The sequence below is a fragment of the Pundamilia nyererei genome, unplaced genomic scaffold (genome assembly GCF_000239375.1).
Source record: "Pundamilia nyererei isolate P.nyererei 1_Seehausen unplaced genomic scaffold, PunNye1.0 scaffold00012, whole genome shotgun sequence".
In the NCBI taxonomy this organism is placed as follows: Eukaryota; Metazoa; Chordata; class Actinopteri; order Cichliformes; family Cichlidae; genus Pundamilia; species Pundamilia nyererei.
In genome coordinates this window covers 2,000,195-2,026,594 of record NW_005187413.1, presented here as the reverse complement: position 1 = coordinate 2,026,594, position 26,400 = coordinate 2,000,195, and the positions used below count along the sequence as shown (strand labels likewise).

The 26,400-nt window shown below is 38.4% G+C and overlaps 1 protein-coding gene across 1 annotated transcript in view; it reads left to right on the top strand.

Annotated features, from left to right (window-relative positions):
* The window catches only part of mtss1 (MTSS I-BAR domain containing 1), an 85,691-nt gene extending 61,549 nt beyond the window's left edge, over positions 1–24,142 (top strand). The window contains exons 6-16 of the mRNA XM_013908562.1: positions 361–452; positions 537–611; positions 11,405–11,562; positions 11,665–11,772; positions 12,724–12,821; positions 13,452–13,527; positions 14,452–14,628; positions 16,159–16,287; positions 18,240–18,390; positions 18,890–18,916; positions 20,229–24,142. Of these exons, the coding sequence (XP_013764016.1) occupies positions 361–452; positions 537–611; positions 11,405–11,562; positions 11,665–11,772; positions 12,724–12,821; positions 13,452–13,527; positions 14,452–14,628; positions 16,159–16,287; positions 18,240–18,390; positions 18,890–18,916; positions 20,229–21,376 (2,239 nt within the window). The 3' untranslated portion in view covers positions 21,377–24,142. The remainder of the gene's footprint in view (positions 1–360; positions 453–536; positions 612–11,404; positions 11,563–11,664; positions 11,773–12,723; positions 12,822–13,451; positions 13,528–14,451; positions 14,629–16,158; positions 16,288–18,239; positions 18,391–18,889; positions 18,917–20,228) is intronic.
* The last annotated feature ends 2,258 nt before the right edge of the window (positions 24,143–26,400 follow it).

The window sequence follows — 26,400 nt, the reverse complement described above, 5'->3', positions numbered from 1 at the left end:
AGTGACTTCTTCAGTCTCAGCTGACTGCAGGTTTCCCCAAATCTTATAATGACTGAAAACAGCCCACTGAAGGAACAATGGGCTGGGAGGTCAGTTCCTTAATCATAATTATGCAAATTCTCATGACCATTGATCAACAACCACTGACCAAAACCCACTGATCAATGACCATGAGTACCATTCACAGGTAGTTGGGGAATGGCTGCAATCACAGCATTGTAAGATGGCGAAAGATGTACCCTTAGGCCCTTATTGGAACTTCACTAAAGTGCTCTTTTGATTTACAGTGTTAATTATTTTTAAAAAAATGTTTCGGCACAGTGTTTTATAAAGTGAGTCTATATCTCTTTTTGCCCTCAGGTCCCTCTCAGAAGGTCTCATCACACCTCTTGAGTTGAAAATGGAGGAGTGGAAAAAAGTGGCCAGTCAGCTGGATAAAGACCACGCCAAAGGTATGTCAACAGGCTAGCACGCACTCACAGACACTTAGGCAAAGACAAAAGCTTCCTCACTTTCTGCTTTTTCCTGTGGTTCAGAGTACAAGAAGGCCAGAGCAGACATCAAGAAGAAATCTTCAGACACCATCAAACTGCAGAAGAAGGTGAAGAAAGGTAAGAATCACCACCTTCATTTCACCTCCAGCAGGTTTTCAGCTGCACTCAGACAACAGAAAACAAGAAAAGGACACAACAGTTTTTTCCCCATGTGTATATACAAGTTGTAAAACATGGAGATATTACAGCTTATTCATAGAAGGCTCCACCTTCTATATATGTAAGCCATCTTCCACAGTGAGCTAATCTCTGTAGTAACAACATGAATGTTTTCGATCCTGCCTTCATTGTGTTAACATGAGTGTTTTCAGCTCTCTGACGGATTATTTCATGGCCATCCTTCTGTCATCTGTGCCCCAAGAAAAACCCAATCTTAAAACATATTTATGTATTAAAAGAACAACTATGCAACACTTTGGTTTTAAGTATATAAAAAAATTAGCTCTTTCAAAGTTTTGACATTTTAACTCAAATACTGTCTCACCCCGCAAATATCAATAGTAAACAGTCACCCTTGCTTATTTCTTTGTACTAATTTGGAGCATCTGGAGAAATGGTGGTCTCAAAAACTCATCTATCAAATATGATACACTTAACTTTATTGGGTTTAGAAATAATCTGTAGTACTAAAACTGCACTGTTAGTTTTGCACTAGAAATTCTCATTGACCTGGCCTGTATGGCGATGGAACTTGTTGTTCCTTAAATTGTGTTCGGACTTTGGGGTAAATAATGACTTGTTGACACGGGGCTTGTTGTTGCTACCTTGCGACTGTTTGATCTTATCTCAGGGTGTATCTCCTTCGGGCTTGTTAATCTTGTTTGGTCTTGTTGGTCTTGACTTTAGAATTACGTGGATTTGTTTCCACTTACTTTGTGCTTCTTGGACTGCTTGTGTTTGATTTGGGGCTTGCTGCAATTACCTTACGACAGTAAGGTAATTGCCACTTTTAGCACAGTCAATATGAGATTAAATGTCTTCCCTACCCAAAATGGAGGGGTATAGTCAGCTATTGTGCTTATAGTAATTTTGTAATTGATCATTATTTTAAATCTGCCAATATTTTTTCACTGAATAAATACTGTGAGAGCAGCCTCTGTACAGTGAGGTCTGAGGTCAGACTCCAGGCTTGTCAGTTGGACTTGTGCCAGAAACCAGGCACACTGGCAGGCAGATACCTGTGCCACTCCCTCCCCTGTTATCAAAGTAACACACCCTGCAGTTGCAATGGTTGCAGCTAGCCTTGACATCCCATTACCAAACAAACTGAAAGCTTGCTAGGAAGGACTGCAGAAGGCCTTGTATGCTAGAAAGAAAGAAATTTAAAAAACTAAACAAAACAGAAATGCCACAAATGCACACGCTTGCATTCATAAACATACATGCATACACGAAGATTGAAATGCAACCTCAAGGCCTCTATACAAATATCTTCTCTGTCCTGTGGCTCTACAAAATCCAATGGGCAAATGCAAAGATAGAAAAATAGTTTGAGCACACATCACAAGTGCAGACCCGCCCAGGGTAAACAGTGATGCCTGTGAATTTAACATCCCTGAACACATTTCTGCTACTCCTATTCCTTTTTGGTCCTTAATTCTGTTTTCTGTCTTTTTTCTGCAACATTCCCTTTATTCTGACTTCTGAGCTCAAAATGACTGACCACATTAGTTTCAGGCAGTCTAAAAGATCAGTAGAAAGTCAGAGCATTTGAAGAAAAGTTTGGGTTAATTACAGCTTGGGTCTATGGTTTCAGCTGTGCTTTCTACTTGTAATGATAACGCTGTGCTGAATATGTAAAGTTACAGATCTCACGTATCCGCCCTGAGCTGGTGCTGTTATGCGGGAAATTTTTATCTAAAGCTAAAAAGCTTTCATCAAGTTGATGCTAAAAATGTAGCTTCTCTGAATGTAGGTCAGTTTGAAAGTGACAAGCATATAGACAAGGCTGGCAGTGTTTCTAATCATCCCATGTTTTACTGTAACACTGAAAGTATTATAAAGTTCTCTTTGAAATAAGCTTGTCCAATGCAGTAATTGTTTATAGAAATGATGGACAAGGCTGCAAAAATTGAAATTGAGGTTTGAATGAACTGTATGCTCTCTATGAGAATTGCAAAGCTGTGAGAGACCATAAGTAAACAAGTAAGCAAAAGCAACTCAAAGACAGAGACTGAACCACAGCTTCACATGTTGTCACCACGTAATCACAGAGCACACACACACGCACATGAGAGCATTTTTTTTTCTCCCTCCCCTGCACAATGCACCAAAACAGTCACCAATCAGGGCTTCACATTATAATTATCCTGCTGTACAGTGCTCTCTGTGTGTGTAGACACCATATAATAAGTAGGGACAGACTGAGAGACTAACTGCTGAGCCATTTGTTGGTACAAGGAGTCTTAAACAGAAATAAAGCCCACCGCGTTTTGTCATTTTATGGATTAGCTGTATTGAAGATGTTGTTTTTTGTTCAATCTTGTTCCCAGTGAAACTTTGCAGTATTGGATTTTTTCTGCACGATCATAGTCCAGACATTGATATTGTTGTATCATAGTTACACCTACATGAAACTATGTTGAGCTCCTGTATTTTTAGCAGTTTTCCTCGCTGTGCAATCATCTTTTGCCTCCTCCTCCTCCTCACAGGCTGATTTTTGTAGTCTGTTTTTGCTGATGTATGTTTGAATTAAAGGAAGACCTCATAACGGTAAACATCTGTTCCTTCACTAATCATCTCATCCCATATGATTCTCTGTGTGTGAATGTGTACAGTCTATCATTATGTGGTGCTTAACCACTTTCGGATAGGGAATCTACAACTGGTGTGCGTGCATGCGTGCGTGTGTGTGTGTGCGTGTGGGAGAGAGGCAGATGATGGGAAGAGTATTGGGGAAACATAAATAAGACATAAAGGTGATTTTAAGTGTTTTAGAAAATTGATGTCATGTCTTTTATTGTCAACACTAGTTCATAGCTCGAGTTTTACTTGTTTTCCCATTTTAAAAGTTGCAGTACATGTCATCTACTACCTAAAAACATGTTCGGTTGAGTAGAGGTTAAGTTGTAGAAGTTGCAATGATTCACTGCATTACAAGTGTTTTCATCAGTAAACAGCACTTTCAAATTGCTGTTTTTCACGGGCGTTTGTTGGCAGCGCAGAAGATGTCGAGGAAATGTCAGATATTGCCATGAAATTTGAATTTCTGGTAATTTTCCAAGCACAAGAAGGTCACTGCCTCAGCCCCTTAGGCCTAGAGGAGGTTTTTACATGTAAATAGCCATTCTGTGAGCTATACAGATGCAAATCAGGATAGTAGAAGTTACTTCAGTTTCTAAAAGGTAGTCTCATCTTTTATTTCTGTACCATTTATTTTCCATAATGCATTGTAATCAGTGATTGTTAACTAGACTTTAATAGTTAATTTTAGGAAATTGTTATGTTATTTTATTATTGGTTCAACGTTCTGCCCTCTAACGTTTGCCTCTGCCACCTCACCAGCCTTATATTTATACATTTTATACTTGCTTTGTGTTTATGCTTTCTTTAACACGAGAAATATAAACTTAATTTATAACAAAATGTAGATACAGAAGAGGGTACATGGCAAGGAAATGAAGAGAGATTAAACAAATCTTGCGTGGTTGATAAACTTAAACATCCTTGTGTTGCTCTGGTAATAGAGGAGGAGGAAGAGGATGTGAGTGATGGGTTAAAGTCATCATCTCTATGACTCAGCTGTGTTTACTGTATTTAAAAAAAGATGGATAATGGAAAAATGCATTAAGAGGAGAAGTAGAGAGATTTGTAAAGAGAAGACAGTTGAGACAGAAAATGTGACGTGTAAACTCTGGAAATGGAATAAAAATAAAAGATAAAAGGTGGAAAGAATAACTGATGCCATCAGACACTGGGGATGATGACGTTCATAGTGAGGAGCAGGAGGAGGAAGCGGTATTGTTGCTTTGCTCTAAAAGGCAAGAAAGAGTTAAAAAAAAATCCAGAGTGTAAGAGAATCGAGCGAAGCTTCATGGCTGAAGATGTCGAAGAAGTGAAGAGAAGTATTTGATGATGGAAAATGGTGAGGACAAAGGAAGAATATAATAAAGATGAGAGGTTGATAGAGCTGGAAAGCAGAGTAAGGTAAAAGGACAGCAAGAACAATGAGGTAAAAAGGAGGCAAGTTGATTTAAGAGATTAAGAGCAGGGAGGTTAAAGGACGTTAAATGTCCTCATTTGAATATCCAGACAGTTTTTGCATACAGCTTGTGCTGGTTTCAACCTGCCTTGGAGAGTGCTGCAGAAACCTTTGACATCACCTAAAACTGCCTAACCACCTGTCTCACACCAAAGACGACATCAGCATGTGACGCAGATGGTCTAGACTGTTTAATGAGTAAGCTTTTAAAAGCAGCTGGACATCAGCATCAAAATTAGTCATTGTGCTTCAAAAATATTTTGCAGGCATCATTTGGCATTACTAGCTGTTGAAATTGAACAGTCTTCATAAAACTAAATACTTGCCCTCTATATTTTTTTTTATTTTACCTTTGTGTGCAGACAAAGTCATTTTGGTTATTCCCCGGGCCCTTTTTTTTTTTTTTTTTTAAAAGCATGGATGTTTTTACACTAGTTTTAGTTCTAGTTAGCTATAATAACCTTGCACTAAATAATGGGAGATGGTATCAATATATGGATATAATTAAAGAGGTCTTAATTGATCTGCTAAGCCTCCAGTACCCAAGAACCAGGTTGGATTTGCTTTCTCTGAGTGAACAGATCATATTTTGGCTCAAGTCTAATTCCTTGGGTGTGTAGTTGGGTATGTTTTTAGGAGTTCATTTCAGATTGTGTTACATTTTTGGTCCATGGAAGATGTAGTGGTGGCTGGGAGGTTTTTGAATTCATACTTGAGCTGAGTTACTGTTGTCACTATGAGGAATTTTTCAGATGAACTCCACTAACAAATGATAATAGCAAAGTTTGATTAGGAGAAATCTTAAACATTAAGTTAAATGACAGTCATGTCCTTTTTTATTTTATTTTCAATTTTCAGTTTTGTTCGATTTTTAGATTCTAAAGTCTAACAAAACTGCAAGTGACACAGAGCAAAGAAATGTTCGTTTTTTAAGTTTGATGTGGAATCTGGTTAACCATATTTTAGACACAATAATTGCATTTAATACAAAGAATAATTCGTTTTATAGCTGCCCACAGCTGCTTTTTCCTTTTGGGATTCTGTATTTTTTACAATTAGTAAAGTTGTATACAGTAATACGAATATCTTCCACATCTGCATTTACCTTTTCACACTTTTGTATTTGTATTTATATTTTTGATCTTTATAGCAGCAGTTTAGAGCAACAGTTACATCAATGCACTTAACATATGGGAAGATAAATACCCTACAATATTAGTGAGAAAACCCCAATGGTCACACGATCTTACTTAGTAAGTAGACATAAGTAGACACTTCAGAACCAGGCACAGTAAAGGGGGAGTGTTGTGCAACGGCTGGTTTTGGGGGTAAGAGGAAAGATAAAGAAATGGGATCATGGAGCGATGAGGCCAAAATACAAATTAAAGGAAAGAGGAGACAAAAGTTAATGACATGCATTAACAGCATATAAACACACGGGCGGTGAAAAGAGTAGTAGTCTGAGCCTATAGCAGCATAACTAAGGGATGGTTCAAGGTCTCCTGATCCAACTTTATCTGTAAATTAAAAGGAAAGTTTGAAGCCTATTTTCAGAAGTAGATCGGGTGTCTGTCTCCTGAAGCCAGACTTGGACCTGGTTCCACAGGAGAGGTGTCTGATAGCTGAAGCTCTGCAACTAGTTCTACTTTGCAAACTATAAGAGCCACAAGGCTGCACTTAGAGAGTTAAGTGCTCCAGAGATAATATGATACTATAAGATATGATGGGGCCTGATCATTCATTATTTAACCTTGCATTTACTGCAACCGCTGCACCACCACTGTGCATTATATATGTATTCGGGGCCTGATTTAGTCTATTCTTTTGTGTCATTAAGTGTTATTGTTGTACAAAAATAAAAATGCACTATTCAGCCATGCTGTTGCAGTTTACAAAGACAATATTCACTGCAGCTTGTGTGGAAGCAGCTCCACACACTGATAAGTGACCTCTTTCCTCATACTGTTTGACTGACAGATGATTACAGGGAAGTGCAGTCCAGAGGAAAAAGATTCCTCTCATTAACTTCTCAGGTTACATGTGTGTGACTTGAGTAGAATTAATTTAGGTTTAGCTTGGTTAGATTTTGGCTTGCCTGAGGCATTTTTGTTTGTGTGTTATACATTGTTAAGCCATAAAAATCTAGAGATTGAGAAAATTAATGTCAAAATGGCCACAGGAACAAATTCTCAAATGCATTGAGGTAAGCTGGAGCTACATTTGGAAGCATCCATGAGGTGTTTTTACATTATGTCTCCCAGCTGGTGAGAATTAGCTTTGCGTGAACTGTGTTTCACCTTTAACGGCATGAATTTGCAGGATGGAGCTTCTGAGTTCAGGTCTTTGTGTTTTTGTGGGTGTTGAGCTGGAGCCTTGTAGAAACAGCAGCCTGTGTGTGTTTCCACAGAGCCTAGAAGTCAGACTAACAGCACACACGGACACTGAGCTTCTGTTAGCAACGTGAAATTATCCTCAGTCTTCTCCATGCTCTCACACACACCTGAGGGAACAGGCTGTGTTTAGGTTGAGCTTAACGTCTGCACAGAGTCTTCAGTGTGTGTGTGGGTTTGTGTTTGGCTGTGGAAATTGCTTCTCACTGTTTTTCACAGGACTTGCTGTCCCCGTCTCTGTTTTTCCTACTTCTTGCTGTTGAAGTTTGAAAGAGGTCTTGTTTGCACCATGTTTGCTGGAAAAATATTTCAAGCTTTGTTAAAGAACAGTTGAACAGAAATCTGGTGAACAGATAAGCCCGGGGATCAGTTTGTGGGATTTTGCAGGTGGCTGTGAGCTGTAATATGAGCAATATGAGTATGAAACATGAAAGCTGCTGCTTTGCAAAACATGATCCTTTGAATTCTTTGAAAACTTCTTTCACCGCCTCTGGACTTCATTTTTACATCCAGTGGTTGTTTCCACAGTTGGGTGGTCTGCAGGTCAGAACTCTTTGTCCTCTCTACCTGTGGGTCTGAACCGCCAGACTCAGACCAGACAACACTGTACCAAACAGTTACACCTACAGACTCTGTTATTCCTCAGTGGCACTGAATTATTCCTGAAGGGAAATCTATGAGAGACTTTCTGTACCACTAAACCTGGTAGTTAACCTCCCTCTGCTCTCAAAGAGTGTGTTGTGCTGAAGCATGTGGAAAGTAGAGCTTAATACAAGTTTCAAGTCTGTGGAGGCAGACTTCCCACTTCAATTTTCAGTGTAGGGGGTTGCCTCTTAATTTGAGGGTATTTAAAGGCTTGAGATCATTGCGTTGTGGGGATGAGCCACAGATACTGATTGTGTTGTCACTTGTACTGAGCTTTTAATGCAGCCATACTGTGACTTCACATATCTCTAGTAGAAATCTAGACTATAGTGGAAAAGATTTTTAAACTGACCCTTTGCCTTTAACAAAGAAATAAATAAATAATCCATCCAGGAGCTTTGGACTGACAAGACTTGCTTCTAAAATTCATTTGGTTACATCTCTGCTCTGTCACATTCTCCCCCATATCCTTTGAAATGTTTTTGTAACATTCTCCTCCTCCAGTAACATTGAATGATTCACAGTTCAGAAATAATCCTTATTGCTTTGGTGACATCAAAAATCTGTTGAATTTTGTGGAGGAGCAGTTTGCACTGACATTGACTTTCTTTGTGCTCACAGTGGCGACACATGGAGCATGTGTTATAGGTGCCATAAAACATTTAAGTCATGTCTTTTACACACCATTTCAGATTGCCTGAAGTGATTTTAGCTTAACTTCAGTTTCAGAATCTTTCTAGTGCAACAAATCGGTCAGATTCTTAAGGGAATCCTGAAAATTATCCTGAAGAATTTGGTCTCAAAAATGTGCTTTGCTTTTTGTTTCTCCACTTGGATGTTTGAACTTCGCAGCAGAATGACGTATGTGCCGGTTCTGACACCAGAAGGCTGTTTTTACGTTTGTCTGCTGAAAAGGGGAAAGTTTCTTTGCACTCACCTTAAATGAGTTTAGCACATGTAGGTACAAGCAGGTCCAGTGTGCAGCTTACAGAAGTGTGATGTGGAAACTTGTGGGCTCCAGTGGAGAGACGCTGAGAATCTTGCGTGGAAATATCTGTTAGTTATGCAGCTTTGACCTTATACTACAGCCTGTCAGTGTGGCATGAAGACTGTTAGTTTGGAGTGGAAAAGAAAGAAATGAGGGAACGGATTTGATCACAGTTCACTGAAGAGACAGAGCCTTCTGTGAGCTGGTGAAGAAAAAAAAAAAGTTATTTGACTCAAAAGTGTGTATTCAGGAGTGTTTTGGTTTTTGGGGGTTTTTTAATGGCAAAAATTACATTTTGATGATTGTCAGTGACGAGTCCATATTCATAAAAACAGCCATGACCGTGTGTGCTGGTGCAGGATACAGTTGGCACATTGTAAGCTAGCTGAAAGCTGATGCAGCATTTAAATGGATTGTTTTTTGTATGTAATCTTTATATTGGAACCTTGGAGTGCACCAGACTGAATAAATTTGGAGAAAAGTTTATGCTTTTTGAATCAAGGATCCAGGACGTTAGGATTTCAGTCTACCAAATACTTGGCATTTAACACAATTCAGCACTTTGTGTGTCATATTTGAATTCAGTTGTTCATATATAAGCCTTTGCTCACTTTATCTCAGTTAATGTGCCCTCTTCAGGTCTAATGGCTGGCGGTGTAAAAGAACAAACTCTGTATCAAAGATTAAGACAAGATGATGCCACCCATTAGTTACCGAAGTTTTGTTGTGAAACTTTAAGCCGACTTTTTTTTTTTTACAGTTGCCATCTTGGTGTTTTCTAATTGAGAAACTAGGGGATACTACACACTCATAAGAGGCCAGCTGCTTCATCTTACTTTGTGAGTCAAATGAGGACCATAATGTAAAAAAAATATATAATTTGGTTTTAATAACACTCAAAAGCAGCATTTGAGATCAGAGTTTCACCTGGAAAGTGTTTCCTAAGTTTATAGAGCAATAGGGTAATTTTGTCATGGACTAACAAGGAGTTGCTCCCTAATGGCCATTAGAAAGGTTTCAGGGTTTAGGCATCAGCTAAGCATAATACCCAGTCTGCTTTACAGGGAGGAATAAGAGCTAAAATGGTGATGACAGAACTGTAAAATATCATCTTCAAGGCAGATCACTCCTGAACTGTCCCATGGCTAGCTTTGTGAAGGCTATTATTGTCTAACAAAGATTCGAGGTTGTTACAGTGGTGAGCTGGGTTTCAGGGCTTCTCATGACTCATGTGACAAGCCTGGTATGGTTCACATGCTGGCATAGAGTCCAGTAAACAATGTAGTAAATCAAATCAAAGGAGTCAGAGAAAGGGAAACCAATGTCCGTTTCTCTTCCTCAAACTCAAATTCCATCCCACTCTAAAGCACCTCAATTACTCAGAGCCTTTTACTGACATGTTATTGAAGGAATTCTAAGCATGCAAGATGCCTGTTAACCAACGACAAAACGCTCAGTCTTGTTCATCTGAGCTGGGAAATCCTACATTGCCATACTAATTTTCACATTTTAAGCACTTATGTTCAGCGCACACAGAAGGACAAGGTCAGGCAGGGTGTGTGACAAACAGCTGACTGCGTGTGTGATGCGTTTGCATGTGTCTCTTCACTGCTTTTATGTGGTGCTGTTCTACCCTCTGGTGGTAGCATATGGGTAACACATTGTGAGCCTGTGTGGTTTCCTTCACACACAGTATCGCTCATTATAAGGAAGAGATGTTAATGTTAATGTTGTTTGTAAGAACTGTGATACTTGCTTTGGTTAACTGCCTCCACACCATGAATACACCAAAAGCAAATATTTTTAGATTTAACATTAGCTGGTTGTTATATTGCAGTAGAAAGTTGATCAAAAAGTTAAGGATGGATTTGTGAAAGTTTTTACCACAGATGGCGTGGTGGGAATTTTTTCACTGTTGTGTAATCAAGCATCAGGACATTTGCATAATATCCTCATTTTTCGAAAAACAAATTAACGCCGAATCAAATAAAAATTAAACAGTGGGAAACATTGTGGTGATAATGTAATTAAGTGCAGACTCACAGCTTTCATTTGATGGGTTTTACACAAAATAAATGTATATACTGTTACAAAATTACAGATGGTTTTTAAACATAGCATTTTTCACAGGTTTAAAAGTGTTTGGAAAACTAAAACGATGCCTATCATTCATTTGCATGAATTTCTATGTAAAGTTTCTGTGTGGTTTCCTCCACACACAGCTGTTTCATTCCTTGGGATTCTTTTTGAGCTCTTTACTGCAGCTGCCTTCTGTTTCTGCTTGTTTGTGGTAATTTTATCCTCGGTTTTTCCTTCCTGCAGTGAAAAACATTTTTAGATGAGCTGAAGTGGAGAAGTCAATTTCTTTGCCTTAAGGGTTTCTTGAGTTGCGTTTGCTGTACGTTTAGGGCCATCATCCGTCTGTACGATGGCTCTATCATGAGCCTTTTCTTCTACATACTCTTGTCCTCTCATCATTGTTCCAGGAGTGTGTGTGTAATACTGGTGATTTGTATCATGAAGCTAAAATATCAGAATTGCTTTGGACTACAGACATTTCTGCTGTCTCCATATATTTCTATCATCTGGACCGATCTACCATCAGTTCCTCCTGTTTGTGTTTTAGGGAAGGATGAAGCTCGGGGACAATTGGACAACGCGCTGCAGGACGTCAATGTGCGCTACGCTGTGCTGGAGGACACCGAGAAGCGAGCTGTGTGCAGAGCACTGATAGAAGAAAGAGCTCGATACTGTAGTTTTGTCAGCATGCTGAAGCCTGTGCTGGTCAGTTGTGTGTGTGTCTGTGTGTGAAAGAGGGATACAGAACAATACTTTTTCAGACTTTTCTAATCTGGCAAAGTAAAATAAAAGGAGCTTGTCTTGTAGGACCATGAGATCAACATGCTGGGTGAGGTGACACACCTGCAGACCATTCTGGAAGATCTGACAAACTTGACAGCTGAACCCAATAAACTTCCACCAGCCAGCGAGCAGGTACCTTAACCATCTTCTCCATCTTTACTGATCTCTCAGTTTTTCTCTAGCACCCTCTGCAGGCCTAATATTACCCTTTTAGTGCTATTACTCTGTTTTCCCCAGATTTGGATTCTCTGTGGTGGGAGACTCTCATCCACAAATATTTTAATTGCCAAGTGCTGTGACAAGTTGACAGTAGCTCTTGTTCTGCAACCTTGCTGAACTTAATGTTGCAGCACACAGATCAGTTTTTGCAACAGGTTATGATTTGTGGCTCTTCTGCTTACTGCAGATCAAAGCAATTCAACACATGGAGGTGGGGCTTCTCTAAAGAAGTAGCCCAGCATGACAAACCATTTAATCAGCAGGTCCTTGTCATTTAAAAAACAACAAAAAAAAACAAAAACGAATTTGCATTTAAAAAAAAAAAAAAAATTCATTTTTCCCCCTTGAATGAAAAAGATTAAAAGAACCTTAAATTTCAACATAAGAGTGAAGACATTGTTTTCTCTGACAGATTATAAAAAATGCTCAAGCTGCCAGAAAAATTTAGGTGGCTGTTAATATGCCTGGAAGGCCCCGCCCAAGTACATTAGCAATTTCAAGGCAGATGATGTTTTGTTTTTTTATTTTGTGTCTTATTTTCAGCAAATGTCAGAAAAAGACTACGACCAACAGTGATTGGCTCTACTGAAAGTGCTGTGTATGTATGCAAAGCATGGTTTATCTGCGAAGACCCATCTTTGTCCAAAAAACTACACGCTGTAGTTTATTTTGACCCACACTTTCATTAACTAACTTGGTTCTGGTAATACCCACTGGAGTTGCAAATGTGTATTAATCCACCACTGAATATAGTTCCAGCTTCAGCACTTCCTGTATTTCTGAGCTTTATGCCTTCAGTAGAAACATCCCAACTTTGGAAAATAAAAGGAAAAACACCACAGCTGTCTTTTGTGTGTATTACAGGTGATCCTGGACCTTAAAGGTTCTGATTTCAGCTACACCTATCAGACACCTCCAGCTTCTCCCAGTAACACTCTCTCCAGGAAGAGCAGCATCAGCAGGTGGGTTACACACCAAAGCTGATATCAGTTTACAACATACAGTATTTCATATCACTTCATTTTACATTCTAATAATATCAGTGTGCATTGCTGCTTTCTTTTCATTTTGATGTTTTTTATCACAGTGTTTGTAACTTTACTGTGTGTACTGCACTATATTTAAAAATCACACCTTAAACTTTGTTTCTGTGCAAGTTGATGCAAGTCAAAGTTAAATCCAGGCTCAGACTACATATTTTTCTGAGTTGTGATAATCAAAGTGTCAGATTGGACAGTTACAGTCATAAAGTCGTGCCTTTTTATGACTGACGCACATGAGAGTGTGCACGTTCTGCAGAGGTGATAACTCGAGATGTCCAGGATGAGAGTGTAAACAGACAATCACAACAAAGCGTGTTATATTACTGGCTTTCGGCTCCATTTCAAACTTTCACTGAGCTTATAGCAGCAACTTCATTCCTCTTTCACTTTGTTGTGTTTTGCAGTGTTTATGGCTTTTAATTCTTAAATAAGTTCTTTATTATGTGATTTTCACATTCCAGACAGTCGCTGCTTTTTTCTTTCTTTCTTTCTTTCTTTCTTTCTTTCTTTCTTTCTTCATTTCTTAATTTCTGTGTCTTGGCCTCATAGCTACCAGTCAGGATCAGTGAGACATGTTCCCTCTTTGGACTCTATCAGCTGTGCTGTGGATGGACTACACATGCAGGTAACGCACTTTTTAACCTTTGTTACAACAATTTTATTTCTGTTGTTCTCAAAAATACTGTTAAGAATATATTTTACACTATGTGGCCAAAAGTACATGGTCATCCCTTTTCACACACTCCTGTGTCTTTTAGCTCAGTTTTTTTTTATTTCCAGGACAGTAATGGTAAATCTTTATTATATAATTGTAGAAAGCAACTTCCTTCTAATTCAGATGAACTTTCTGCACTGCATCCATACTGTGCTTGCTAACGTTAACAGAGAATCACTTCATCCTCTTGTCCAAATATTTTAACATTTGGCTAAAAAAGGTGTATATATGTAAAATGGCAGCACCAAAAATGCTGTACTGACAGTTCAAAATGCAAAATATAGCTGAGGGCACGGTGGTTATGTCCATCTTTCTTAAATAGCTTATGGCCGACGCTTCCAAAGTGCATTTAAAATCAGCCTGACAGTTGTGTGTGTGCGCTCAGCTTTAGGCCAGATCCCCCAACCTCATTGTTGGACTTTAAAACCTTTCTGGCTGAATGGGAACAAATGTGGGCAAATGTTAGCAAATGTTAGCAGTAGATTAATGCCCAGAAATCACAAGTGTAGCATTTGGGGCTGTCCATTGATTTCTAGCCATATACTGTACATCAGTGATATTAAGATACTCTTATTTCATTCAAACTTATATACTTTATAGTTTTAAATCAAATTTCTGCATAAATAAAGCAAATTCTGGTCAAATATTTTCAATATCTTTAAAGGTGCATTTCACTTAAATATACCATTCCTGCAATTCTGTACACTCCACATTGTTCAGGCTTCATCCACATTTTAAAATGACACTGTCAGCTTTAAGGATCTTCAAAATAAAAGCTTGTAACAGTAACAACAAAAACAAACACATGCCACTCTAACCCTTTCCTGTGTGTAGCGCTGCTCCTCCCCCTATCTGCTCACCGGCTGCGATGAAAGCGGTCGATCTCTCAGCGAAGGGAACTCCCCCTCTCGCCTCGGCCGTCACGGCAGCCGTGGTCGCTATGGTTACGCAGCTGGCTATGGCCACCGCCCCGCTCAGAGTCGCCGCTTTAGCCGCAGGGATTTGAAAACTGTGAGGAAAAAACTATATAACTATTACATTCCTCCCGACCACCCGAGTGCCGTCCTGTGATTTTGACCCTTTTGTCTTCCATTGGTGTGAATCTGGTTTCAATGTCACATTGGCTCCAGCTATTTTACCTCTTTTTTTTTTTTTTTAATTCCACATTTTTTCATCAGCTCACACCTTCAGTTTCACCTTTAATTGTCTACGGCCTCCTCCACCCTCAGTGTCCCAGGATGGATCTCATATCTCAAATCCATTTTGTTGTAATTTTAGACGTAATTCTTGATCCCATTCCATAAAAAATGTTTCTGAGCTTTCACAAGTACAGTTCTAGGGACTGTAATTGTGTGAGTATTTGCAGTATTTGTTTATTTATCAGTGTCTTTTCTTTTCTTTTATTCTCTTTAAAAGTGGTTTTGTGTCAACTTTTTTATGCTTATGTTTCAGATTTATGTGTTACAGTTAAGTACTGTACTAATATTCAATTAAAAAAAACCCTTACTTTTCTTGATAGCTTTCAGACTCAAAATGACACTTCTTTAGAGTTTTGTTTTTTTTAAGGTCAAGCTCTCAGGAGCACAAAAAAGGTCTCTTCCCTGACTGCTTTCTCTAAGCCATGAGTTTAGCTGGAAATGCTGTGGTCATTTTAGCTTAGTTGATGTTGGATTTTTGGATTAGGAATTCAAAAAAACTGCCCATAATATATTTTTGATATACGATCACCTGGACATTTAAAAGATTCATAACATCCCACTCCTTATTTTCAGTAGCAGTGAATGTAATAATTAGTTTTATTTAAAAAAAGAGAAAAAAAATCAAACCCGTCCACTAATGGCTTTACACAAAGCCAAACGTGACATATTTATTTTACTTTTTTCCTTGTTAACACTGTTATTTAATAAATAACACGATTGCTTCATCCCACCTCAAAAGCAAGCCTTCTCCTTATCTCAAGTACCTGTTATTTGTCTCCCGCCGCTAAGATGCCCTTTCTGTTCTTGAATTTTGGCGTAATGGCCTTTTAAACTGGTGTCATTATTGCTGTCAGTGGTGTCTTGTCAGTCGTCCTGTAATAAAAATGTAAATTTATGTTTAAAATTGAGGAAATTATCTCAAAATTACGTGAGAAAGAACAAAATCATTAAGGGTTCATGTTGCTGTTGAATGAGGAACTTTTATTGATATTTTTAAAATGACAAATAAGTATTTTCTGTGTGATGTTTCTCTCAGTAAAACGCTGGCTGAACTGCTAACATGTCGTGTTGATGGTCTAACATCAGCAGCCATTATGCAAGTCTGATATATAGAAAATAGAGCTTGTTTCTTACACATCTGATTAAAACTGATGGCTGTGCTGACATGGATGTAAGTTACAAGCTTTTATTACAAATGTATATTCTGTCAATTTCTTTCCACCAGAGACTTTTATGATGGCTGAACAGAACTATACTCTCTGTACTCTCTGCGGTTGATTTGTGATTCTACATTTGATGATTTGTACCTTTGATCCGCTCTGACTTGGTTTCTTAATGACAGGATTCAGTTGGGTCCACCAATCAGCTGGCCTCTGGGGGAACTGGAGGGGCGGAGAACGGCCTCTTGGCCCCTCCACACAATGCCTACATACATGGAGAGCGAGCTCGCGCCATGTCTGCATCTGGAAAGGTAAAACCCACAGAAAGCATATTTGGATTCTGGTGATTGTTCTTGTAAAATCTCATCTGTATCTTTCAGTCTACATGAAACTAACTGAAACAGTATTTGTGTGCTGTCTAAAATAATTTAAAAAACAACAAACAAACTGTGTTTGCTTGGAAAGCATACGGAAGGAATTGATGCCATCTTTATTGAGACTGGGAGGGTTGTTTGTGTATTATAATGTAAACCTGCAACACTCACAACACAAATGTTAAAACAAAAACCCAAAATATTAAACATTTTTAAACATCAAAGCTGTAGCAGCAAACAAACAACACTAAAGTGAAAAACTAATAAAAAGCTAAATAGAAATTAAAAGAAAAATACAAAACAATACATGAATGTATTTAAATTTCTGTTTAAATAAAACAACAAAAAACCCACAAACTAATAACAGCTGAATTAAAATGAGAAAAACCACTGTGGAAATTGCTGAAATGAAATGGAACTGTAACAAAAAAATTCACGAGAACGAATTAAAAATCAAAACTAATGATAAATATTAAAGTAAAATAATACTGTACTAAACATCCCTGAAGACACGAGTTTATTTTACGTTTATATTTTTTGTTTACTGATCCAGTCAATGAACTAAGAAAAACTGTTTATTAAAACAAAACATAATAAATAAAAGTCAGAAAATGCATGCAAGTGTATTTTCAATGGTATATTATAGAGTTCAAAAACAGCGGAATTGGATCTTTAAAATAACCAAATCATCCACCAGAGGGCAGCAGGAGATCAGAGGACTAAAATGATCTGCACCCCTAATCTTATGGCGACTCCTCTTCTCTTTTGTTTCTTTCTACTGTTATCAGTACCTTGTCTGTTTTGCTTTCCTCCTTTTCTTTGTCCTCCCATGTTCTTGCTTCCTGCTTTCAGGGAGTGACAGGAAGAACCAGGAGGTGCTGTTACGGCACTCCACTGTGACAGTTTAAGTGCTTCGGGGAAAAAAAGAGAAGTTCTTTGTATTTCATCTGTGTGAAATTGTCACAGTTGATGTTCTCAGCCAGCATACAGATCCTTGTGGTGAACTGGTGTTTTTGGTGCTAAACAGGCTCTAAAAGGTGGTTGGTGGTTCTTGTGCAAACATCCTGTGGTTAAACGCACAGGTGATGTTCTGAGTCTGACAGTCATGGAGTTAAAACTACAAAGATGACATTCAGAGCGGGCTGCTTCTATGGTTTTTCTCTAAAGCAAAAAAAATAAATAAAAAAACTTGTTCCAAATACTCAAATTACATTCATCACTAATTGACTTTATGAATTAAAAGACACCTGAACTTATTTTACCTGGAGCCCTGAACATGCAGGCATATTGATAACCCAGCAGGAGGCAGAGGACGAGCATAGATTATTAAAAAGTCTCAAAACTAACAAAGTTGTGAGCCACTTTGTTAGCTTTGTTTGTTAGCTAGGTTGATCATTTGCAAAATTTACAGAATGTTAACACTTTAAAAAATGAAACGTTAAATAAAACGTATTTTTATTCATGATTATGATCTAAATGCACTGCCTTTACTATATTGTGCTTATTTACCTCGTCACAATCCCGAAGGCCGATTATGAGCCAAGAAAACGCCTTTCTGTCCTATTTCTGCTATTGAATTTTGTTTTTATAGCACTTTTCAATCCAAAGTAGTTTATTATAAAAAAATAAATAAATAAATAAATAAAAGGGTTGCTAAAAATTAATGCTGAATACGTTTAAAATATTTACATAAAATAGCACAAACACCCCCTGTCCTCCAACCACACTTTCAAAAGCTTGACAAAAGTTTTGCGGATGTCACTTTGGACAGAAGCTTTGACCGCTGGATGGTCAACAGTGAATGAGAAGCATGATCTTGCGGGAGTATATAGATCTTTCGTTAGTTGAAAAGTTTTAACCTCATCCGTCTCCTTCTTTCACTCCTTTAGCACTGCTTGGCCCAGGATCAGCTGGCATTGTCACTGGGTGCACTGAATTCTGACGCCTCGAGAAGCAGCAGAGATTCTCTGCACTGTTCCAGCGGCTATAGCACCCAAACAACCACCCCGTCCTGCTCCGAGGACACTATACACACCCACAGTGAGTACATTAAAGCACAACACTTCTTTTTATTTATACTAAACACAGCTCACTGTGCTGTCAGGATTTTTTTGTTGCTGTTGTTTTTGTCCTAGAGATAATAGAAAATCTAATTGAGCTCTTGATTAAAAGCTGTTTGAACCAACTATGTGGCCGAGACGAACATCATGTGATCCAAATACAAACTAAAGTGGCAGCAGCACCGCCAACAATAAAGCAATTAGATGTTGTGTTTATTATGAAAATGGAAACCCATTCTCTCACGGAGCCATAACCTTGGTGTGAATTGCTGCTTGTCTGGCTGAATTTCTCGGATTTACCCTTTAGTGGGTGTCATTTCTGATTTCTGACAGTGAAACTGACTCTCTTGACCTGCCTGCTGTTCACTTGTTTTTTCTGTGCTTTTCTGGTGTATCAGCTCATCTTTCCTTCTTTTCCTGTTGTATTTCTTTGAGTAGTTTTGTGTTTTCTTGGTTAAACTGCCTTCCTTCTCTTCCAGCTGTAAAGAGAGATCCTCCTATCTATGGTAGGTCTCTGACTGCCTGTATATCTGCCTGCCTGTCTGTCTGCTTATGTCACATCCAACATACCATTAAATCTACTTTTGGTTCATCTATTAAAGATCTTACATCAGCTGAAAGAGCACTGTTTATTTAAAAGAAGCAATAAATGTTGTCCTTATTTTCAAATATTAGAATCTTTTTGGCAGCGATAAAATTATTAATTTTGGTGCCTGTCAGGGCACTTGTATGGCCAATTTTAATAACCTAATCATTAGTGGCTGCAGTTTCCTCCTGTTATCTCAGTTATCAAGCACAAGGAAAATAAAATCTCTCTTCTCACTTTTACAGTGTTAGTGTTACAAGACTTTACAAGCATTTTCTAGGCTTCAGGACTGCGATTTTAAACATCAGCAAATTATCGATGATTCACTTGTGAAGCATGGTGGCCAGGAGGCAACACTTCTCTGGATAGTCACTTCTTGCTTACCCAGCAGATCCTTTAAAATAAATAAATAGATTTATACAAAAGAAGCTTTATTTATTTAAGTATAAAGTGATGTAAAAATTGGCTATATCTTGTGACACTGCTGTGAGGGCATCAGGCAGACAAGTTGACATTGTTTATTTTACCCATTAAGTTAATTAATACATTTTTGGATACAGCGTCAATCCAGGTATGGAATTTATTTATTTATTTATTTATTTATTTATTTTTTAGCTTGATCACCCAGCTTATAGGAGACTGAGGTTTCTCCCATCACACTTGCTTGCAAAGAGAAGACATTAATTACTCACATTTCATATTTCTGGTGTTGATGCTAGCAGATGAGAAGCTGCCAGATGCATTTAAATTACGTATTCCCTTTTTTTACTTAATTTTGGAACCCAAAATAAACAGAACATTAGAAACAAATTCAGCTGCTTTGTCTGTAATTTACTTCCTCCTGTGTGTGTCTGTGTGTGTGTTTGACCTTTTCAAATTTAATGTCGTTGCCATGAATTGACGTCTGTTTTTAACCTTATTATTTGGAACATTGAACTGGAGCTTTGCATGCGTTTTAAAAAGTAATTGGGTTGCATGTTGCCCTGTTTTTGTTTGATAAGAGTTTCCACAATGATGCATCCCCTAATTGTTCATTCACAAACATGACAGTGAGTCACTGATGTGATTATGTGCTCCTGCTGCTTCTGTTGTTTGTCTGTCAGGTGAGCAGATGAAAACCCTTTACAAAAAAAAAAAAAAAAAAAATGTCACTGAGATAATCCAGAGGTAATGAAAGGTCTGCCTGAAAGCAGAGCAACTAACATTTTAACATTCTCTCCCCATCTCTGCAGTCGACTATGAGTCCATCTCTCTCCACGGAGACACTGACTCTATCTCCTTACATCACCTCTCCCACGGCAACAGCCAGTCAGATTTCGACAAGTCATCGACCATCCCGAGAAACTCCGACCTCAGATTCCAGTACCGGGAGTTCATCCACTCCAAGCGTCCTGCCTCTACTGTCAGCCTATTGGCTGAGTCCGACTTGAGTGGTGTGTCTAACCGCCAGATGCCATCCCACACGGCAACCATCAGGCGAAAACCTTCATCTAAGCCGCCTTTTCGCAGAGGAACAATCAGTGGTGGGGTTCCCATCCCCATCTCCACCCCGCAGGTTCCACTCAAACCCCTCGGCGGAACCAACGGAAGCGATGAGAACGTTTTCAAAGTGCCCTCTTCTGTAGGTTTAGGTCACAGTAAACTCTGCACCTCCACCCAGAGCCTTAGTGCTTTACCACCCTCCTCCTCCCCATACTACCAGATTGTCCCAGGCCAGATGCCCATCCCAGTGCCCATACCCACTGTTCCTTCACTGCCATCTGAGGGAGGGAACAGTGTCAAACAACAGCAACAGAGGCAATACCAGCAACATCAGCAATACAGTCAACCACAGCAACAGCACAACCAGCAATTCCAGATTCAACAGTTCCAGCAACAGCAACAGATTCAGCAGCAACAGTTCCAGCAGCAGAAACAGATTCAGCAGCAACAGTTCCAGCAGCAGAAACAGATTCAGCAGCAGCAGTTCCAGCAATGGCAACAGATTCAGCAGCAGTTTCAACATCAGCAGCAGCAGCAGCAGTTCCAACAGCCCCAGATTCAGCAAGCCCAGCAGCTGCAGCCTCAGCACGATCAGTATCAGCTGCAGTTGAACCAGCAGCAGAAACAGAAGCTGTTCCAGCAGCAGCAACAGCAGCACCAGGCCTACACTACTCAGGCAGAGCCCTCCGGTGTGCCCAACAACATCAACTACCAGCCCCAGGCTCCTCCACCCTCCAGCCAGGACCAAAACCCTGAGCAGGTCACCCTAGAAGAAGAAGAAGGAGATGGAGGAGGCAACAGAAACATGTTGACCCTTCTTAGAGGAGTAAAGCTCAGAAGGACCATCACCAATGATCGCTCTGCCCCTCTCCTACCCCCTCCAACCAATCACAAATGAGGCTGACCAGCAGATTTTTATTTCTCTGCTAAACTGTTAAGTTTAGTTTGGTTTCTGAAGAGATATCAGAGTGTGTCAGCACAGAGAAAACTCAAACACACTTTGAAAGTGTTGACAGATTGATTTTTTTCGCTGGAACTCAACATTGCTTGTTTTATTTTATAAATTTACTTGATTGCCCTTTTAAATTTATGTTTTAAGCATTTTTGAGACTTTTCTGTTGTTGCAGCAAACGTCTTTTTGCCTTTTTTTTCATGCATTTTGATTGTGGATAAAGTTTTTGTGTGACTCAGTCTTACAAAAAGAACTTTTGATTTGATTATTTTAGTTGGTACTCACTTCCTGGTCAGAAAATGTCATTAGGCAGAACAGGAAGCTGTTAGCATCTTTGGCCTGGCTGTGTTTGATTTGCTTTCTGCTTAGTCTCCCAGGATGGCGGGGTTTATCAGTAGTTCAGTGGACTCACAGTGGTTGAACCATGATCGTGGAGTTTCGAATTTACTGACTCTGGGTCAGTGATTGTCTGGTGTATTTGATCTGAGTATTTAGTTGGTTTCTGGTCATCTCAAAGAGCCAAATGCTAACACTCGTGACTTTGCATCTGGCTTTAGATTTAAATAAGGTAGAACAAGAAAGAGTTTGAGGACACAAGGACTGGGTTTGAGATATATTGAGATATATATATATATTTTTTTTAAGTGGCATATGGTCTGAGGTCACTTGATTGCTCTTACCTTAGATTGGAGATTTGTGCCACTCCTGGGACTCCAAATGTTTCCTCTGAACGTGAGAGTTTATGGAATACAATGAAAAATGTTACTGTGGGGAAAAACTCTGGTTTGCTGTGTAAATAAGCATCAAATTTTTTTTTAGAGCAAAAATCACAAATAGACAGCGGTTTGTTGGCAACTTTATGAGGCAACACTGATGTTTCAGAAGAAGCGGCTTGACAAATGTGGGTTGCATTTTTGCTAAACATAGCTGGCTATGATGAGCTGAACTGTAGAACAAAACTACCACAGGGGACTGATGGTTTGAATGTACTTTATAAGGTAAACGCTGCCATGTTTCAAGACTTAGATTTAGTCTAGACTTAGTCTTTAGATTTATTTACACAGATATGTGCATCAACAAGAATGCTTTAAACATCATTTTGTTAAAGAGATATTGTGGACAAGATACTACATGAATACCAAGAAATAAGTTTTTGGCATTTCTTGTTACTTGGTGACCAACATATACATTAATCCAAAACAACTTTAAAGTAATTGTTTGTAGTTCTCTTTAGTTCCACTATTATTGGAACCCACAGAACCTATGCATCGGTTTATTCTGGTGTCTTCTGTAAATGCATGACTGAATCTGGGTGGTTTGTAGGCCATGTCGTGATAATTCATGTTATGTGGCTTTGAAGTCCACTTGATGAGTGTGCATATCCTGGTTACAATATTTTAAGGAGTCCTCCTTGTTGTTGTTCCCCTGTATAGTTATAGGACATCAATGATGCGGATTTAAGCACAGCTAACATGTTGGCACGAGGAACATTGAATAATACAGTTTTATTCACAAGTAGTAAAAGCTATGCTGAAGTTATGTTTGAAGGGCATCAGGAGCAGATGTAACTTGACAATTATTTCGATTTTTAAAAAGAGTTATATTATTATATAAAATGTGAGAAAACCATAAAAAATGTCTCGTTTTTCTAAATTACTCAGATTATATTAAACTAAGTTATTTTTTTCAGCTCTAGTTACAGGTTTAAAAATTGTTTTTGAGTATCAACAAAGACCTTGTGATTTTTCCATATTGACTATTGGAAAATTCAGAAGCTACTTATAGCACTATGCTTTTATCATTTAGACAAACATTTTTCAAATTAGTTTCTATAAACAAAGGATCTGCTATATTCAGTGAAGTTTAGGTTTTGCTTGAAGTTTTCAATTCAACTCCACCCACTGAAATATCTCTGAAACATTCGTTTTAGTTGATTTACTGTAATCAACTCGGATAAAATGCTGCTGAGCCTCAAACTGTCGTAACTTTAAATTAAACATTTTTTCTACAGAGTTTGGTTGGACTGAAATAGCTGGTTCTATTTTTGATCTTTGTTCCAATTTGGTAAAATGTTTACCTCTGCTAATCATGACCTTCTAAATCGTATAAGTCTCTTTATTTTATTTTTTATTCCCTGTTTTGTTTTTGTTTTATTTTGTTTTTTAGTTTATAGTCCTTTAAGTCACACCTCAGATGTTATCAGTAATTAACCTGGAGTTTTGTCTTCTGATGCACTTCAGTCTAAGGCCATGAGAAATTGGGGGCGCTCACTTCCTGTGCTTGAACCAGAAAAATATAGCATCAAGTGCAGGTTAATAAAAGTTGACTAAAGAAATAATTTGTAGCTTAGCATATTTTACCATGGCAGCCTCATTACTTGGGTGTTTCCTGCTAATGCAGCTGCTAAACCATTGTGTTGCTTCTAAAAGTTGCCCATCTTCTTCATTTGTGAGCTGTTAGCATGTTGGACTCAGATTGTCCTCAGTTAAAGATTTGGCGAATTTGAGTGGTTAAAATAATTTTTGTTTGAGCAACAGCTGATTACTTTTATAATAATTTAATGTGGTAGTTCTTCTGTTGATTAATCCAACAATAATTAGGTTTATAAAAGATCAGGAAATTGCACAAAACAGTCAAATGTCCAAAATCCATAAATAGTCAAATTACAATTTTAGAAATCAAAGAAAAAGTTTTTTTTTCTTTTTGTGTTGGGGGGTCTTTTTTTTTTTTTTTTTAATAATTGATTAATGAATTATTAATTTTTCCACATTGTTTTAATTCTTAGCTCAAAATTTTACATTCTAATAAATTATTTCCTCTGATTCTTATAACTTCAAATTTTGGTTTAAAAATTATATAAAACATGGACGTAGCTTCTATATTTAAGTGAATACCTGCATTCTCGCTAACAGCCAACACGGGGGACAAATGTTGTTAGAAAAAGAAGTCTGTGGACAAACAACCATACTTCTTACTTATCTGTGATCTCCCTTTCCTGATGAGTTGTTGGGCTCTGTCACTGCTTTGAATACAACGTTATTTTCATTTTAATTCTTCTTCCTATTAGTCTCATAAAGCAAAGTGAGGGTTAGTTTAAGCTGTGCAGTGTTTCTGGGATTCTCAGATTGCCCTCTTGCTCGTGCCAGCAGTGGGTGATTTCAGAGGCTACATCCATCTTTTATGTACAGTCTGTGCCTATTGGACAGGAAATTATAACATGATAGCAATTATGATACTTTCTACCAAAATTATACCTGAAACTGCTGAGACGACATTAAAGCAGGAAAATTTAAGTTAATTCAACCGGTAAATTTTTTATTTTGGTTCGTAGCTCCTAATTTCTTTGGTGTGAGGAGCTCTGGGCCTCAGTATTTCTAAAGTTCTACTTTGAAGCTGCCTGTGAGAGACCTGCTGCATGCTGGGAAATGCAGTCTGCTTTGTGGTCAGCTGGTCCTGGTCAGTTCCCGGAGAGACTTTTGTGTATTTTAAGACTTCCTGCAGCTTCATTCTGATTCGTCTTTAAGCCTCTCTTTTTGATTGGACCCAATGAGCCCCACAGCAGTTGTGTATGTATATATTAGTGCTTCTATTCCTGGGAGAGATCTAAGTCTATAAATCTATATAAAGATGTACGTATACGTATCCTGATTGTACTTTTATTTTGTTGATTTATTATTGATCTGATGACGTGGTTGGTTGGATCTGACGCTGCCAGTGATCGTCGCTCATCATATTTTTTTTGTAGAAAAGCTTTAAAGGAGGAAACCCAGTGAACTTCCAGGTCTTTGAGGATCTGATACCTGATTGGACATCAGACTGTTAAACAAAAGGACTGAAAGGACATCTAGATGATATAAACCAAGAGAATGTAGACATGTTCTGTTCTTCATCTTTTGACGCTCGCTGTGGGATCAACAATAATAATAATAATAATAATGCTGATGCTGATTGGTTCTGGTATTTTTTTTGTCTGTGTTCTGTTTACTGTACTCTTTACACCTGTAGCAGTATAAATTTGCTGTAGGAGTGCTCTGTTTCTATAAAAAGTTCAATATGCAGAAAACTGAAGGACTGCTGACAGCTATTCATAGCGCTGAAACTCTACAAAATAAGCAGTTCTGAAAACTTTGGTCAAACACTGCAAGTAAACATTCATCTTTTGTTTTTGTCCTTATTTTTGTTGTATTGCAGCTACTTTATCATTTACAGTACCAGCCAGCACCTCCTCTAACTGAAGTGCTCTCACATGATCCTCTGGGGTGTGATTTAGGCGTGTGTGCGGTACAAATACAAAATCCTTTCCACGGAGTACAGCGAACACACATAACAGTGTCCTCAAAAGGGACCCTTTACGCTGCTCCTTATTTTCTGCCATTTATATATTCTGTTAGTGGGATGGATGTTAATGTTAAACATGGCCAAAGTTTCAAATAATGAGTTCAACATTTTTACAAGTAATCACCAAGAGCCAAAATCTCAAAGTGCTTTAGTTCCTTTCTACTCTTACAACTGTACGATGTCATTAATAGCATATATCCCTATTGTGGTCATCTCAGGACAGAAGCCCCACCCACATCAGAAGATATGTATCCTAAAGGGGCCCTGTTCTGCGTATTTGTTTGCCCTACTACAGAAGCTCAGCATGATTTATCCTGTAATGTTCACGCTGCCATGCAAAAGCAGTGGTACCTGTGCTTCTGTAGGACCAGTGAAGTGGCGGACGAGTAAAAAGCGATTACAGTTGTGTTTTTTTATTGAATTTATTGAAAGGATCCTCAATAATCTGAATGATGGGCAGTAAAAAAAAAACAAAAACAAACATTAAAAAATGCCTTTTTTTTCAAATCAGCTGATTTCATTGTGTGAAGGGAGGAGGAGAATGGTGGAGTCGTCTATAACACCTTAGGAGCGAGGACTTTACCATGAAAATAAAAATAAGTGGTCAAGTCCAAACTGCATCCAGGATGCAA